Source organism: Physella acuta, unplaced genomic scaffold (assembly GCF_028476545.2).
Source record: "Physella acuta isolate Inbredline_101_S28 unplaced genomic scaffold, ASM2847654v3 ptg000486l, whole genome shotgun sequence".
Classification (NCBI taxonomy): domain Eukaryota; kingdom Metazoa; phylum Mollusca; class Gastropoda; family Physidae; genus Physella; species Physella acuta.
The window spans coordinates 747716-764693 of NW_026732005.1; the positions used below are offsets into that span (position 1 = coordinate 747716).

The 16978-nt window shown below is 32.9% G+C and overlaps 2 protein-coding genes and 1 long non-coding RNA gene across 3 annotated transcripts; 2 read left to right on the plus strand and 1 right to left on the minus strand.

The window, feature by feature from the left end:
* The first annotated feature begins 102 nt into the window (after nucleotides 1–102).
* Nucleotides 103–1841, plus strand: LOC131944216 (uncharacterized). The gene is made up of 3 exons (XR_009387005.1): nucleotides 103–261; nucleotides 1089–1180; nucleotides 1797–1841. It is a non-coding gene; the product is annotated as an uncharacterized LOC131944216 (long non-coding RNA).
* Nucleotides 1842–4860: 3019 nt separating this feature from the next.
* LOC131944215 (deoxynucleoside triphosphate triphosphohydrolase SAMHD1) lies at nucleotides 4861–8182 on the plus strand. Its single transcript, XM_059304751.1, has 5 exons — nucleotides 4861–5061; nucleotides 5621–5713; nucleotides 6796–6900; nucleotides 7177–7320; nucleotides 7714–8182. Exons 1-4 carry the CDS (start codon nucleotides 4876–4878, stop codon nucleotides 7318–7320), a joined length of 528 nt encoding a protein of 175 aa, XP_059160734.1. The 5' UTR covers nucleotides 4861–4875; the 3' UTR covers nucleotides 7714–8182.
* Nucleotides 8183–11353: 3171 nt separating this feature from the next.
* On the minus strand, nucleotides 11354–14933 carry LOC131944239 (ficolin-2). The gene is made up of 4 exons (XM_059304777.1): nucleotides 14894–14933; nucleotides 13131–13325; nucleotides 12633–12791; nucleotides 11354–12015 (listed from the first exon to the last, which is right to left on the minus strand). Exons 1-4 carry the CDS (start codon nucleotides 14931–14933, stop codon nucleotides 11354–11356), a joined length of 1056 nt encoding a protein of 351 aa, XP_059160760.1.
* Between the last annotated feature and the right edge of the window lie 2045 nt (nucleotides 14934–16978).

Here is a 16978-nt window from a genome sequence, read left to right on the forward strand (position 1 = left end):
TATATATATATATTCGTATGTATTAGCCAATACTTTTTAATATACGTGCCGAATATACGAACAATTTGACATTTTTTAAAATAATTATTTACCCAGGTTGTATTAAACAGACGTAATGGTGTAGATGCCTACACATGGGATTGTATCGCACGAGATTGCCATTATTTAGGCATTAAAAATAATTTTGACCCTCAACGGTACATGAAATTTGCCCGAGTGATAGACGTTGATGGAGAAATGCAGATATGCATGAGAGACAAGGTAATCAGTATTATTAACACCCTGTCTTTAAATAACATGCATTTCGATTTCCTAATTCTGTTAACATGAGCTTAGAAGATAACACATAATCCTAAACCTAACTCTAAACTTCAAACTTCAAACTTAACCCTAACCACAACCTTCCACGACCAAAACCAAAAACAAACGAAAACACAACATTTAGGAACAACGGCTTGTAAACTGTTATTGATAAAAAATAATACTTAGTAAACTATATTCAGTGTTTAAAATAAATTAAAATGTGATTTAAAATACCTGTTTTTAGTTACAACGTTGCCCTTTATCAACACATGCTAATTATAAAATTCTTTTTTTCCCCTTCGAAACAAAAATAACGAAAAAAAAAGTTGTTTTTTCCTGCTTTATTTTTCTTTTTTTGTAAGTCATATATCTACGAATGTAACTTGTATAAATATCTTAATTTATATTATTTTAAATAATAAAAATGGAATTTATGTAACGAATAATATATTTAGTTTAATTTTGTTCTTTCACATGATGTTAATTAAGTTGTAAAAAGAAAATTTATTTGAAAATGATTAATATCGAATTTTAAAGTGTCAATTTAGATTTTAGTAATAAACTAAACTGTTTAAGAATTTCACAAAATGGCGATCAACTTGAGTTTTTTTACTTTACGCATGGCATATATATATATATATATATATATATATATATATATATATATATATATATATATATATATATATATATATATATATATAACGTTGTTGTAAAAATGTTAAGAATAAAATAAAAAATAAAGACATTTAGACATTATTGTAAATTTTGTAATTGTTTTCCAGGAAATCCCAACACTTTACAGTATGTTTTATTCACGCTACATGCTGCAAAAATTTGCCTATCATCATAAAAAAACAGCCATTTTGCAATTGATGTAAGCTTGAGTTTTTTTGCGCTAATACCGATGCTTTTCCTTTACCTCATTCCAAACAATTTAAAATATTATTTTTTTAAAACTTTCATTTTTCAATCTCTTTGAATTCAGTAAAATAATGGTTTCACCTTTTTAGTTCACATCTCGTTCAGTCGGATGTAAAAAAAATGAACATAACCTAAATAACTAAACGATATACGATACGTTAGTACTAAATTCTAACAATTTATTTACAGTATTCAAACTAAATATTAGGACTGAATAAGAATAACAAGATTTAAATTGCTTCGGTTTGTGGGCGCAGGGACCTTCGAAAGACTTGTATACAGTATCTGGACTAGAGACTTTTGCTCCGACCACTTTATCCCACCCACATTTATTTTAAATAAAGACGAAAGACAACATCTTTTGGATTTTTATGATTTCAATATGCATTTTTCGTTTTATTAAAGCAGCGTAAATTTTAGTTTTGGTTATTATTATTATAGGGGCTATATAAATGGTGGGAAGGGCGTGGTCGAATAGTAGAGTGTTTATAGAGTGTTATATAGACATTTTAATCTTCTTTTCAATGCACATTGTGTATTGATGATACTCTTCTTTTCAATGTTCTAAGGATCAATGAAACATTTCAAAGAGCTAAGAAAATTCTTAAAATTGGGTAAGTATTTAATAATGAAAAAGTTTGACTTAAATGCATTTTGTCAGGTTTAAAAATTCGATTACAATAGCAAAATATTCTACACAGAATAAAAAAAAAGTAAACTAAAGGGCAGTGCTTTTTAACTATATTATTAAATTTGAGTTCAACATGTTATATTAAATGACTAACATGTTTTACATGTGGTAGCAAACAAAATAAATGCATACAGAAAATCGTATGTTGATTTCTAAATATTCGTAAAAGTATACAGTATTATAGCGATCCACGCTTTTCTTTGTAATTATTTAATTAGTAGAGTATTATAATAAATTTAAAGAAAATCATTATTGTCATCTTTTTAGTGCGACGGCGGGGGGGGGGGGTGAACCCGCACCGGGTGACACCATTTAGGGGTGTGGGGGTGCGACACTAAATTTTATAATTCATTACAAAAACAATTATTTTTCCATTTCAATTAATATCCTTTAGAGTTAAATGGGCCCCCTAAGTGTTTTTTAGGAGGATTAATATAATGTTTGCTCAAAATTGACGCCATTCGACAAAAAGTTAGGGAAAGGCGACACCAAATACACCGTCTCATTGGAGATTTACAGATCTAGATATCATTAGATCAAACAAATTATTATACAACAGCCTACGAGTATGTATTTCGAGCAATTTCTCTTACAATCGATACGTGTGTCAAGACCCAATAACAATGCAATATGACATTAGATTAGACTAAATTGGATATACAATTAAATGTTTTTGAATTAATTAAAAGTTTCTGAAATTAGAAGGTAGACTCAGTGGTGTTTCTAGGACGTGTGTCACCTGATGCGGCATCTAATGGTGTCACCCCCCCACCCTCCCTACTGGGGTGCCCATGTGAATTTTTTTTTTATCGCGGACACATCTTCAGGAGTATTCTCAACAAATTCATCAAATTTCATGGCGATAGGATGAAATGTGTAGTAATGTATAAAAGACTAACCCATAAACCCACAAACAAACCCACACACATACTATCCTTTTTATAAATCGATATATTGAAACCTTTAATAAAATTTAAGAAGCCACTACGTTTTTCTTTTTAGTTATTTAAGTAGTAGTTCAATTAACTATAATAGTTTCCCTATTCTGTCTGTAGGTAACGCTCTAGAGAAAACACTAGGAAATTTAAAAGATTAATAGTGAACGACCGTTACGTGTCATGGAATATATGGGAAGTTTACAAAACGAAAAGAAATTTGTAGAGTTCTAAATAAAATGACGCTATAGAATTAAAAAGCAATGCCGAAAAAAGAAATACACAATAATAATGACATCATCGATCGCGCACTTCTGACAGATTCGTTTGAAAGTTGGCACGTGTGTCTAGACATGAAGACAATGTAATCTGACATAAAATTTGACTTAATTTCGGATGCCTAATTAATTTTTTTATGGATTGATAAAAATTTTGTTCAAATAAGTAGGCGGTTTCATTCATTACTACCGCGTTATCATGTTTATTAGGTGCGCAATGGATTTTAGTCAACAACTCTATTTAAAAAAAAAAATTTAAGTACTGAAATATTTTTTATAAAATACGTTTTAATAACAAGCTTTTATGTAATAATGCACTAAAAAGTAGAAAACAAATGATTTTCTTTAAATATTTAATTATACACTACAATTTAAATAAGTATAAAGAAACGAGTGGGACTCTTCCTAAATATTAGTAAAGATATCCAATAAATTATAAAGTGACCAACGTCACTTAGAATCGGTCAGTTAGAAGTGATCAACAATTCTCCCGGTAATTTCGATCCATGAAGACAAGAGCACGATAGACAGACAGACTGATAGAAATACAAAAGAATCAAGTTAAATACAAGCTTGTCATAATTAGGTTTAATTCTTATTTGTTTAATTTTGCTGCTAGCAGATTTTAGCGTCACATTAAAACAATTCTGATTTAAAACAAAATTCCCTAAATTAAAAAAGAATATAATGGAATCGCGAAGGGAAGAAGAATAACGCACCAAAATAAACGCAAGTTATATGTGTAGAGCAGCATTTTTTTTTCATTTTTAAAATGCAAATAAAACTTCTAATTATTTTATATTGCATGTTACAATGCATAGTCATCCAGTAGTGAACTAAGTAAAAAGCTTGAAAAAAATCTGTCCGGTTAAATAGGTCGAAATTTTGCTCGCAATCTTCCGTACTTGTCTAGACGATAGACAGAGCAATGATGATAAATGAAATTTTATGTTTTCTTGAGAAATCGGAAATAGCGTAAATTAATAATTCCGGTCATTAAAAATCGCTCCGAGTGATATTCCAATCCTGATTCTGGAGGTCCTTAAAAAATTGAAAGCGATCCAAATTTAAGATCGTATACTTATAATTGAACATTTTTTTTTATCTTACTGATACTACACCTAAGCTTTTGTGGTTCCGATAAGTAAAATACTACTTCCGGTTACCTGAAATCATTTAAAATTTAAGAAAAAACTGCGCAATGTAATACTTATGTGAAATTTCTTCCACATAACCTACACGGTACTTAAGTTACTGACTTTAAAGTAAAATAAGTACCACTTCCCGCTTACGTAAATCGTTTAAAAGTTAATACAGAGCTACACGTTTTAAATAATACATGTTATATGGTATTTTTTTTAACAAACGATTTCAATGTTTTGAATGATTACAATACTACATTTATACTTCAGAAAGAAAACATATATACATGCTTAAACTCTTTATTTCAGAGCAATTTTTACTGAAAACTATTTTATATCAAATGCATATGCAAATTACTTTATGTATGTATATTTTAATACACACTTTTTGCGATTAATATAGACAACATTTTAGAGAAGAAGAAAACTTTTTAGTTAGAGAGATGTCCTTTCAGTTGGGGACTGTTCAATAAACTCAGAAAGCATTTCAGAACAGCTAATAATAATCAGATTGTAATGAAATCTTTAACATTTAAAAAAATGTAACGAAATTTTAACAATAACAATTCGATTTTTTCAGTGATAAGTATATAGAAGAGTGCATGAACAGTATGGATATGGAGCATTTCAGCAAAATAACAGATTTCCTCTTGTTCAAAATAAAACTTGACAGCACTGAAGGAAACCTCTTAAAATTTGAAGCAAAAATGATCGAAAACATATTTAAAAGAAACCTATTTGAGTGTGTGTTTGAGAGTTCGCCTATAAAAGCGGACATATTTGACAGGGTAAAAATCGATCTTAAGTTCTTACCAATACATATTTCGGTTAACTTTCAGTGTTGGAAGGGATCGAGCCTTAACTGCCAGAGGGTTTGAACTCGAGGATATATCGAATTGTCAACAATTAAGCTTTTGCCGACTCGACCATGCCTCCATCACAATTAAGGATAGGTGTCAACTGGTTATGCGCCATTGACTCCGATTTCAGCCTGCTTTTCTTTTTGGATTTGCTTCCATAGCAATTGTCCAACCAAGAACAAATTACAAGGAAGCAGTTGTTTGATTTTGGAGTTATCTCTCCTAGCGCTAGGGGGGGGGGGGGGTTTCATCTTCCGGAGGATTCGAACTAAAGACTTTTCGGTTTAGCAACCATGAGCTTTTACCGACTCGACCACGCCGACCCCTTTAAATAGAACGATTTCGAAACATTGTATTTACTTATTTTTTAGTCTAATAATACATTTCTTTCGTAGTATGTTAGGCGACAAGACATCATAAAAATATGTTTAATTGTAGTTTCTGTACTAAAAGTTTAAATAATTTCCTATAACTTTCCTTACATTAGAACAAAACAAAAATTGAGATCGAAGATGAATTAAAAACAATGATTGTGGATGACTCAAACTCACATGGCATTCAGCCGAATTTATTTATTAAGGTAATTTTAGAATATATAAATACGTGAATGTTAATAATAATGTTAAGAATTATATACATATAAATAAATAAATAAATAAATAAATAAATTTAAAAAATAAATAAATAAATATATATATATATATATATATATATATATATATATATATATATATATATATATATATATATATATATATTCTCTAAGGTATAGCTATGGATATTCCTGCAAAGCACCACAGTGCACGCGGATGGGGGTCCCCGCATTTGGGCGGTAGCACTTTGATGTGAATGTGAATATTCACGAAAATTAAACTACATTAAAAAAAAAAGAGCCAAAGCTGTAACGGACGTACGCCCTAGATTTACCTCCTTCAGTTTAATATCTATTGTATACTGTTACTACTATTTAGGAAGTGACCTCGCTCAGTGTTTCTTCCAGACTTTTTTCTCAGGGGGGGGGGGGGGGCACTTGAAATTTTCGGGGGTGCGGTAGACTTTCGGGGGGGGGGGGAGAAAATGTTAAAATTATATATTTTTTTATATAAATTTCATTTCATTCTGGGGGGGGGGGGGGGGGCGTAGACTTTTTTCGGGGGGGGGGGGGGGGGGGGAGGGGGGCTCCTAAATATTCTCATTTGAAAAAAAGGTAAACTATTTTGGATCGATAACTAATTAGTACATATAACTGTTCGTTAATGTAATAGAATCGTTATTTTAATTTATAGCAATTTTTTTAAATACAGAAATACAAAACGTATATTTAGCTCGTATACACAAGAACTTTGTCCTTTTGTGTTATTACAACTAGCAATCATTGTGTTGTCTGGCGACATAGCGTATTTTTTTTAACTCGAAAGTATCGAGTCCGAATGAAGTTCTTCAGTTTTCCCAGCTCTGATGGGTACCTAACTTACGTTATAACTGATTTCATTATCTCTATAATTTAAAAATTCACAAAAACAAGTAAAATTTACTTCGTTTTCCCTATTGCTCACCAGGTTTTAAAGGATAATTTTCAATTTATTTTCCCATTAACCCAGTATACCTACAGCGAAATAGTTTTTTGTATGTTATAGAATCGTGAAATATTCATATCGACAGATGACCTACTTGGATTTTGGGATGAAGGAAGCGAACCCTGTAGAGAGATTGAAGGTCTATTCTAAAGACGATTTTACAAAAGCCAGACATTTTACAAAGGAAGAGGTAAGCGTAATAGCATTTAATACTAAAAATAGATAACTGTGTGAAACAAAGAGTCTGTTGCAATTGTAATTATCATTTATTTCAATGATGACATGCATATATATATATATATATATATATATATATATATATATATATATATATATATATATATATATATATATATATATATATATATATATATATGTGTGTGTGTGTTTGTGTGTGTGTGTGTGTTTGTGTTTGTGTGAATGTGTGTGTGAGAGAAACACTATATATTATTTAATTGTTTTGTAGGCTAGCAAAGTTTTTGGACCCGCGACATTTAATGAGGTTATAGTTCGAGTTTTTCTGAATAATACAAATAGAATGTATAGCACAGATGTAATGGGGAGATTGCGTGAATCATCGGAAAAGACAATTAAAGCATTGGTGAAATAGGTACTTCAAGTTTTTAAGCTTTTAAGTTTTATTTTGTCGATGATATTTTTTTTGTATAATTGGGTCGTTCATTTAAGACGTTACATCCAAGAGGTTATGGAGATTGCGAGTTCCTGTGATAAGTAGAATTACGAGGTCGTTTTATTAAAGGAAATTGGTGGGTTGTTTTAATGTTCAATGATTGGGACGGCATGGGGTTTAAAAAATCGTTTTTAAAAATGTGACGTTGTTTTTGGACAGGTCCATATACAATAATTTTTTTAAGCACATAATAAGCTTAGATTTTTTAATGATTTTTTATTTTAATGCGATGGGTATGTTTAAAAATAGTACATAAAACGATCTAGAAAACACTGAGAAGTTAATTTTGTATTTTACTTTTATTTTTTGTAGAATGCTAGCAAAGACATCATCTGAGATCACAGCCACCGCGGCGGGTGTATAAACATTTAGTCTGAAACTAGTTTTAACGCTTTGATATACGACAGCATCGCAATGTGGTATAGAATATATATACTAGATAGAGTCGTAACTGACAAATATATGTTCGGTAAAAACAGAATAGGCGAAAACAAACATGAGTTTATTGCATGCATAGTCGTCTCTGGTTTGTCTTGCCATCCAGGCCAATGAAGCAAACGGAAAATAAGATCGGAAAAATTAAAAAGCAACCTCTACTTACAGAAACATAGTGGCTGATATTCTTATAACATATAAGCTATTATAATGTGCAGTACACATGAACCTATACACTGTAAAAGTGTGGCTACCAAAATTATGGGTACTATTCTAAGGCTGATATACAACGGTAAAAAGAAGTTGTCTAACAAAAACATCGTACATTAATTGCTTAATCTAGCTTTATTTGAATTTTCATGGCCAATATATTTAAATTATTTCGCATCAATTTAAATTATGTTTTAAAATTTATTTGTGCTGAAAAATAAATGTTATAGTTATTTGTGATATCAATCAATAATCCGTGATTTTTGCTCTTTATACAATATTTAATTTGCATCTCTTCTGCAAATAATATAACTTAGTAGTTACTCTTTACCACAAACATTAGGTCTTTTAATAATATGTGGAAAGTTATTCTAGACTTAAATACCTGCATTACAATATTATGAATTACAATTTGAATTTTTAAATGAAAATATAAGAAATGTGTTTCGTTTTAAGGAACTAACATACTGCAGCATTTTCATGTCGGAATTTGTAGGTTGTATTAATTAATTTGTGAGACAAGTGTGATGGGATTGATAAAGAAAGCATTATACAATGTTTGTAAAATATTTTTCAAATTAGTTCAGTATACATCGTAATGGTATTGTCAGGGGCGTAGCGAGGGGGGGGGGGGCGGGGGGTGCGGACCGCACCGGGTGACACCATTTAGGGGGGTGACACCAAAGCAAACAATAGCAAAATATATAGAGAAAAACTCAAGGGGGGGTGCAAATCGAAAGTTTGAGGGGGGGGGGGTGCAAATCGAAAGTTTGAGGGGGGGTGCAAATCGAAAATTTGAAAGTTTGTCCCTGGGAAGGGTCTCTATGCCTCTGGGGGGGGGGGTGACACCATTAAGTGCCGCACCGGGTGACACCCGACCTCGCTACGCCACTGGGTATTGTTATTAATCAATTTTATACGAATGAAAGTTTGGTTGCGCTCCCCAAAAGACAACAAGTATCTTCCCTTTCTGAGTCCGTGATCGACTCTCTCGCAAAAACTAGCCAACCGTGACCAAAATATAGTTTAGATATTAGAGCTATCGCTAGTATATAAGCTTGTTAAAATTACTTTACTTAGTAATCACTAAATTTAAATAATAATGACAAACCAATTATCTAATTGGATTAGAAAATAGATGTTCTTGCATTTTCATCAGAGATTGGTTGTTTGAAACATTTGAATGACCACTCTGCATTAGATCTGGATTAAAAGTGACTTACAAGAATTGCATTAAATCCAAAATGATATAAGTTGGTTTTGCGTACTAAAGAACAGCTTATAATAAAATAAATGCATATTCACTGAAGAGATCTCTTACATATTTTTATGTATGTTGATGCTATTATTAAAGGAAGCATACTAGTTTTATAGCTTGATTTTGTTTTACATTAAAATGCATATACATGTTTATTATAATTGTTTTATTTATTTATTAAATCATTGTTATTAAAATGTTTCTTTATTTACATTTTTTTGTCAATACTTCTAAACTTTTGAGAGAATAAAATTGCATGACTAAAAATTATTGTGCACCAAATGAACGCGTATTTTCGTATTATAAAGCGATGAAACTAGTACTTTATAAGAGAACCTGTCCTATTAAGATATACATGCATTGTGGGACACGGCCCACGAACCGAATTTGAAAGAGTTCGTTCAGGCTGAAGTGGTCGAAAATTCTACCCTTGCGAAATACGCTTACAGAAACGATTGTTTATGTCAAACATGTACTTACCATTTATATAGCCTAATTACGAGTGCCATCCAAGTCATTACTGTTATATAAGAATATACAAGAGAATGTATGGGAGCTCCCTTTATTTATTGAAAAAGTAACCACAAATCTTGTTAAATTTAATGGCAAAGTGTAATCTAGACCTTCTGCTGATAGGAGCCAAAAGGAGTAATAGAAAATGGAAACGTTTAATTACTTCGTGCCTAAACACAAAACAGCATCAAAGCTACGGAAGCAACAACCGTATTGTAGCAAATCGTTTGATTGACACATATTTGAGTAAATAAAATATAAGGATTCCAATACAAAAGATTCCTGGCTAAGCGGTTTTAAAAACAAGCGTTACATTTAAGCTTTACTAAGCATTCAAATAGCGTTTTCGTATTTCAAAACATTTACAAAATAAATTTGAAAAGAGCTTACACGGACTTTCAAATCAATAAATTAATATTGCATAAATAGCTAAACAAAAACAACATATATTAAATGCTATATTTTAATGCAAACATTTTTTTAACTGAAGATTGCAGTGAGTAACAAAAATATGAAAAAAATCACAACAGACAGATAGATAGACAGCAAGGAAAACCAAGCTAAAAAATGTAAAATGTATTGCGCAAGTTACAATAAATAACTGTAGCAGCTAAATATTATTTAAAATCTAAATCACGTTTGGTGTCATCAAAACAATCACACAATAAGTACATCATATTCAATGTAAAATAAACGGCCCTTTGTTTTAAGAGTTTGCAAAGTACCTAAAGAGTGGATCGAATCAATCTTTTTTTTACTTTAAAATTGTTATGAAATAAAAAAAAAGCTATAACTTCAACATGCAAAAAGAAATATGTGAAGATACTTTATTTTGAATTATAATTCACAACATGATTAAAACAGTTTAACAAAAAAAAAATAAACAGAACATTGTAAACATTATGATCATCATCATTTCCTGTTCGTGCCCAAGACACATGGGGAGATGAAGACATCGGAATATGTGGTCAGCACTATGCCCAGCCGCCTGTATTTCCATTTGTGAGTTTAGGTACTCATGAGTGTTGGACTCAGGGACGTTCCATCGATTTGACCCGGATTCGAACTCGTGACTCTCGGGTTAGCGGTCTAGCTCTCTACCGGTTGACCACGCCGCCCCAAAAACACTGTGATACTGTGTAAAATCTTGGTGGTAATTTTCTCATAACAGCTGAGTATAAACACTGTGATGCTCAGCTACTACGAGAAAATTACCACCAAGATTTTAACATTTGCTCCACAATTAAACAACTCTCTTAAATGATAATTAAATGTCTACTTAATAAATAAATTTCAAAATTGTTTTTTTTTTAAATAATGATGCAATGGATAAATATATTGATACTTTCTACACTCTTACAGCAATACCAAGATACACATTAGAAAAAAAAACCTGCATTTATGACTCAAACGGATTAATTATATTTCCATGATGTGATTTACGCAAATATCGTCATCTGCATACACAATACACTTTTATTTGCCATAAAATTACAATTAATCAAATTCATTGTAAACAAAATTATTATCCGAACTCTAAACCGCCTTAAACTTCATCTCAGTACTGTCCACACCAACATAGGTTGAGGTCAAAGTTCGACAAGTTAATCCCTTGCTGTACTCCAGACTACCAAAGAGCCCATTAAAATTGGACACGTGACAACTGTAGTACCACCAGGCGCCGTGGTACAGCTCAGCACAGTTTGAGGTACCATCATCATGGTCCATGTCATACGTGCTGAAATTTCTTCCATTGTGAGCTCCTAGACAGTTGCTGGCGTTTCCACTGAAGCCACTGATTAGCAATTTATAAAATTCAAGTTCCGGTTGTAATTTGAAACTGGAGTATGATAGATAATACCTGCTACCATTGAAAGTCATGTCAATTCTTAATTTGAAAGTTCCGTTGAAAGTCAGACAGTAAATGTTTTCGTTGCCGAGGTAGAATTCTCCAGCGTCGAAGTCTCCGAACCCGTGTTTGTATTCCTCCCAGTTGCGGTAAAAGTCCACGACACCGGAGACACGACGTTGGAAAATTGTCCAGCCCCCTCCATCTGTCACTGTGTCACACATGACGACAAGACCAGACGACAGTTGTAAAAGTTGTCTGGGGTTGGTGGAGTTCTTCACGTCCATACAAGATCCGTAAACAGCTGGGTCTTTTAGAACTTTTGTCGTTTTACTTACTTTATTTTGTTCTGATATAAAAATAACAAAATTACAAAATTGGACATAGCCTACACTAAAACATTTTAATATTTGCAGGATAGTCGTAGTGATTACATGTGTTTTTTCTACTATAGTATCAATTGCAATTATATATTTAGACCATATTAATTTTTTAGCCTTCTTCTAAATATAGGTGGTTATCTATATATATAATTTTCTTCTGGGAGACGCTAGAAAACAAGCTGTAAGCGCGCTCCCTACCACCCTACCCCTACATGGTCTGGTGAGCTTTGGTTCAAGCTAAATGTTTACAGTCATAGGGCCGGGTTTAGTGACGGCTACTTGGGGCAGATAATTTAGTTTGAAACGATTTTAAACTTAGGGGAGGTAACTAAGAGGAGGCTGCTTTCACGGGGGGGGGGTATAGGGTAGGCGTTGGGGGAAAGGAGGGTGGGGGTGGTATCGTCCTTGACGACCTACTGATATTTTCAGTGACAGCATTGGTACTGTCGAATTCACAAATTATGAATTACTGAAAAGTAGATAATAAAACAACTAAATAGCGGCGTATGATATGCCGCGGGTCGGCTCGTAATTTTTTATTTATAAAAAAACATGTTTTCAATGTGATAATACATTTAAATACCGAGACAAGCGGCCGTGCTACAAGATCCCATTCTGCCATAGCTGAGTGGGGTGACCATCTCATGGGTCTCACAGTATCTGCCCCTTGTGTACAGCTTTGACCCGGCCGGGGCTTGTGGGACTGACGGGCTGACGGAGGCCTTCGGTAGGAACCAGGTACCTTGGAAATTGTTGAAGAATATGCAGTACGTCAGGCGTTTAGTTGTACGAGGGAAAAATTAAAAAAAAAATCAAATTCTAACATTACCTGATAAATAAGATATAAAAGTTAATCTCTGTTTTATAAAATACGAACGTCCTAACCCATCTAAATAACACCCTTCATTGGGCACATCAAACATAGTTGTAAACCCACCTAAATAACACCCTCCACTGAACTCATCAAACATAGTTGTAAACTCACCTAAATAACACACTCCACTGAACTCATCAAACATAGTTGTAAACCCACCTAAATAACACCCTCCACTGAACTTATCAAACATAGTTGTAAACTCACCTAAATAACACCCTCGACTGGCCTCATCAAACATAAAGTTGTAACAGTCGTTCTCGTAGTTTGAGCACGTGACAGCACAGTCCAGCACTCCATCGGTCACGTGATGACCGTCCAGTGGTAACATTGTGACGTCACTTGTATCTCGCAATATGTAGTTGTATTCTTGTGTTTCACTGCCAGCAACTACATCTATCACTGGTATATAAAAGATGTTTCACTGTCAGCAGTTACAGCTATCAGTGGTATATAAAAGATGTTTTACTCTCAGCAGTTACATCTATCACTGGTATATAAAAGATGTTTCACTGTCAGCAGTTACAGCTATCAATGGTATATAAAAGATGTTTCACTGTCAGCAGTTACAGCTATCAATGGTATATAAAAGATGTTTCACTGTCAGCAGTTACGGCTATCACTGGTATATAAAAGATGTTTCACTGTCAGCAGTTACAGCTATCAGTGGTATATAAAAGATGTTTTACTCTCAGCAGTTACATCTATCACTGGTATATAAAAGATGTTTCACTGTCAGCAGTTACAGCTATCAATGGTATATAAAAGATGTTTCACTGTCAGCAGTTACAGCTATCAATGGTATATAAAAGATGTTTCACTGTCAGCAGTTACGGCTATCACTGGTATATAAAAGATGTTTCACTGTCAGCAGTTACAGCTATCAGTGGTATATAAAAGATGTTTCACTGTCAGCAGTTACAGCTATCAATGGTATATAAAAGATGTTTCACTGTCAGCAGTTACGGCAGTCAATTGTATATAAAAGATGTTTCACTGTCAGCAGTTACAGCTATCAATTTTATATAAAAGATGTTTCACTGTCAGCAGTTACAGCTATCAATTGTATATAAAAGATGTTTCACTGTCAGCAGTTACATCTATCACTGGTATATAAAAGATGTTTCACTGTCAGCAGTTACATCTATCAATGGTATATAAAAGATGTTTCACTGTCAGCAGTTACATCTATCAATGGTATATAAAAGATGTTTCACTGTCAGCAGTTACATCTATCAATGGTATATAAAAGATGTTTCACTGTCAGCAGTTACAGCTATCAATTTTATATAAAAGATGTTTCACTGTCAGCAGTTACAGCTATCAATTGTATATAAAAGATGTTTCACTGTCAGCAGTTACATCTATCACTGGTATATAAAAGATGTTTCACTGTCAGCAGTTACATCTATCACTGGTATATAAAAGATGTTTCACTGTCAGCAGTTACAGCTATCAATTTTATATAAAAGATGTTTCACTGTCAGCAGTTACAGCTATCAATTGTATATAAAAGATGTTTCACTGTCAGCAGTTACATCTATCACTGGTATATAAAAGATGGTTCACTGTCAGCAGTTACATCTATCACTGGTATATAAAAGATTTTATTAAACAGAAGAGCACCCGCATTTTTATTTGCAATTGTAGACAATACTAAATTACAGCATGTTAACATAATTGATATGTCCATAATAGAAAATTAAAACTTCGAAATTAACACATATTCTTTATGTTTGAATTAAAAATAGTTATCTGCGTCGATTTAAAAAAAACACAATCATCATAATAGTTTATTCTGACAAATTAAAAGACAAGCATATACAGCTTCAAAAATAATATAAAGCAAAATGAAAATGTTCTTAAAGATTCATAATATATGTCTGTGTCTGCTTATTATCAGGATCGAAATTTAATAAATTAAAGAGGCTGTTTATAATGTAGCAACTATATTAATATGAAAAACTTACCTGAGAACACAAATACTACTAGAGCAAATAAGAAACACATTGCTGAATTAAACTATTTTCACTTCCTTTGCGGCAAAAGTTTATGTTGCAATAACGTTAACACAAAACTGTAGTAGCTGCGATGCATTCTATTCTGGTGGATTTCAACTATAGCATATCTCATGCTTTTGTGTCGAATTGAATAGAGTAACATAAATTATGGCTCTAAACTTGTATGATCTTTAAAAAGAGTCATTGTATAAGCGAACACGGCTTTTTTTCCTGTTCAAATCTATGAATTTGTTTGAGTTTTTTTAGTTACCTATATGGCAACCGTCACGCATAAATAGTTTAACCAGGTTTATCAGACCGTAGGCTAATTTGTGATGAAATAATTCATGAACACTATTCTTACTTTATAAATTTACTTTATGAACTTTCAAATATACTCACCTCAACATCTTTAGAATTAAACATTTCTATTATACCCTTAACCTATTCAAATTACATTGAATGAAACCTGAATCATGTTGCACGCATGGTAAAGCAGTACTGAAAAGGATTGCCATTATTTCTAACTTGATTGTTAACAGCTCTTGTTAACAAGGAAAAATGATGATTGGAAACGTCAAGCATGATGTATTCTAACCGCATTCGTATTCCTTCAAGTTTTCCTGTTGAATTCACACAAAAACTTTCAGTAATGCACTATTAGTTTACATTACATCAGGGGTCTCCAAACTACGGCCCGCGGGCCGGATGCGGCCCGCGAGGTCCTCTCATCCGGCCCGCGGAGATCTTTTTGTCTACGGAAAAAACGTTTGTTGTTGATAGTTGAGGAACTTTGCTCAGAAAAATCAAAGACATGCCTGGAAGAAACTGGCCCCTGAACTGAACTTTGATAGTCAATGCGGCCCTCGGGCTGAATAGTTTGGAGACCCCTGCATTACATGGTTACAAAAGAAGCGCTAAAAATGAAACTCTAATACATTACGGCAGAATGTTTTCTTTTTGCTCTTGAATGGTAATTGTAAATTAATTAACGATTAATCTCTCTAGTTACTAGGTTTATGTCAATCGGTACTAAAATACTTTTAACTTTAATGAATCATTAACTATACATTTTTCTTCTTTTTTTTTCTTAGTGTAACCCCACTAAATGTTGTCACCCGGTGCGGTCCGTAACCCCCCCCCCCCCGCCCCACCTTGTGACGCCAATGCTTGAAGCAACTGGATCAAATGAAACATTTTTCTACTTCGTGCGAGGGGTGGTGCGGTGTACTTGCAAAAGTTTAAAAACTGATTTTAGAGTTCGATTTTTTAATATTAAATGTAGTACCTTTCAGACTGAATAGTCATTAAGGCAGATGAATGTCCGTCTGTTTCTGTGATTTCTGCATTTAAACAGATGGTGTGGTAAGTTCTATGCTAAGCCTCGTTTACTTTCCCTAGCATGAGCAAGTACGAATAGGCGCCTGGTGAACTCTGTTTAGACGATCAGCATACTTACATTTTTACTTTTTTTAGCAATTTAAAGGAATGTATTCAGATTTTTAAATAACAGCCGGAATTGCTGTGTAATTTATGAAAAACGTGACGAAAAATAATGCCTTTTATTTCATATTTAATTTTGTAAAATAATTTCTAAAACATTAAAATTTGTTAACGCAGTTCTAACCCATGTAGAGTACTAATTGACTTCGCTTAATTGTTTCTTTTTCTATAATCGATTTCAACAAAGGCTGTCATTCATGTATATCCTTGATATTACTTCACATTGTAGGAGCCCAACCGAAACGCTAAGAACGGTAAATACAGAAACAACAGGTAATGAATATTGAATACATTATTGAATTGATTATAACATTTATAAGTCATGCTACAGTGAAAGGTTTTGAACCAAAAGTAAAAGATCCTAAAAGAAAAAGAAAAACTTGCTAGGGTCAAATCACGATTGCTTCAAACCCACGCATTGGCCGGCCAATATGCACATTGGCTGACTCTCTTAGCCCAAGCCCAAAGAACTTAAAACTGGCAGCGTACATTGGCCGGCCATTGCGCGCTGGGTATTGTCCGATGTTCGCTACAGTGTGATGGCATTTTAAC

Coding starts and splice junctions, on each gene's coding strand:
- LOC131944215 (XM_059304751.1), top strand. CDS start 4,876: ATGAACAGTATGGATATGGAGCATTTCAGCAAAATAACAGATTTCCTC. Junction 5,714..6,795: donor AGCCGAATTTATTTATTAAG/GTAATTTTAGAA, acceptor TCATATCGACAG/ATGACCTACTTGGATTTTGG. Junction 6,901..7,176: donor GACATTTTACAAAGGAAGAG/GTAAGCGTAATA, acceptor ATTGTTTTGTAG/GCTAGCAAAGTTTTTGGACC.
- LOC131944239 (XM_059304777.1), bottom strand. CDS start 14,933: ATGTGTTTCTTATTTGCTCTAGTAGTATTTGTGTTCTCAG. Junction 12,792..13,130: donor CAGTCGAGGGTGTTATTTAG/GTGAGTTTACAA, acceptor ACAATTTCCAAG/GTACCTGGTTCCTACCGAAG. Junction 12,016..12,632: donor TAGCACGGCCGCTTGTCTCG/GTATTTAAATGT, acceptor TTTTTATATCAG/AACAAAATAAAGTAAGTAAA.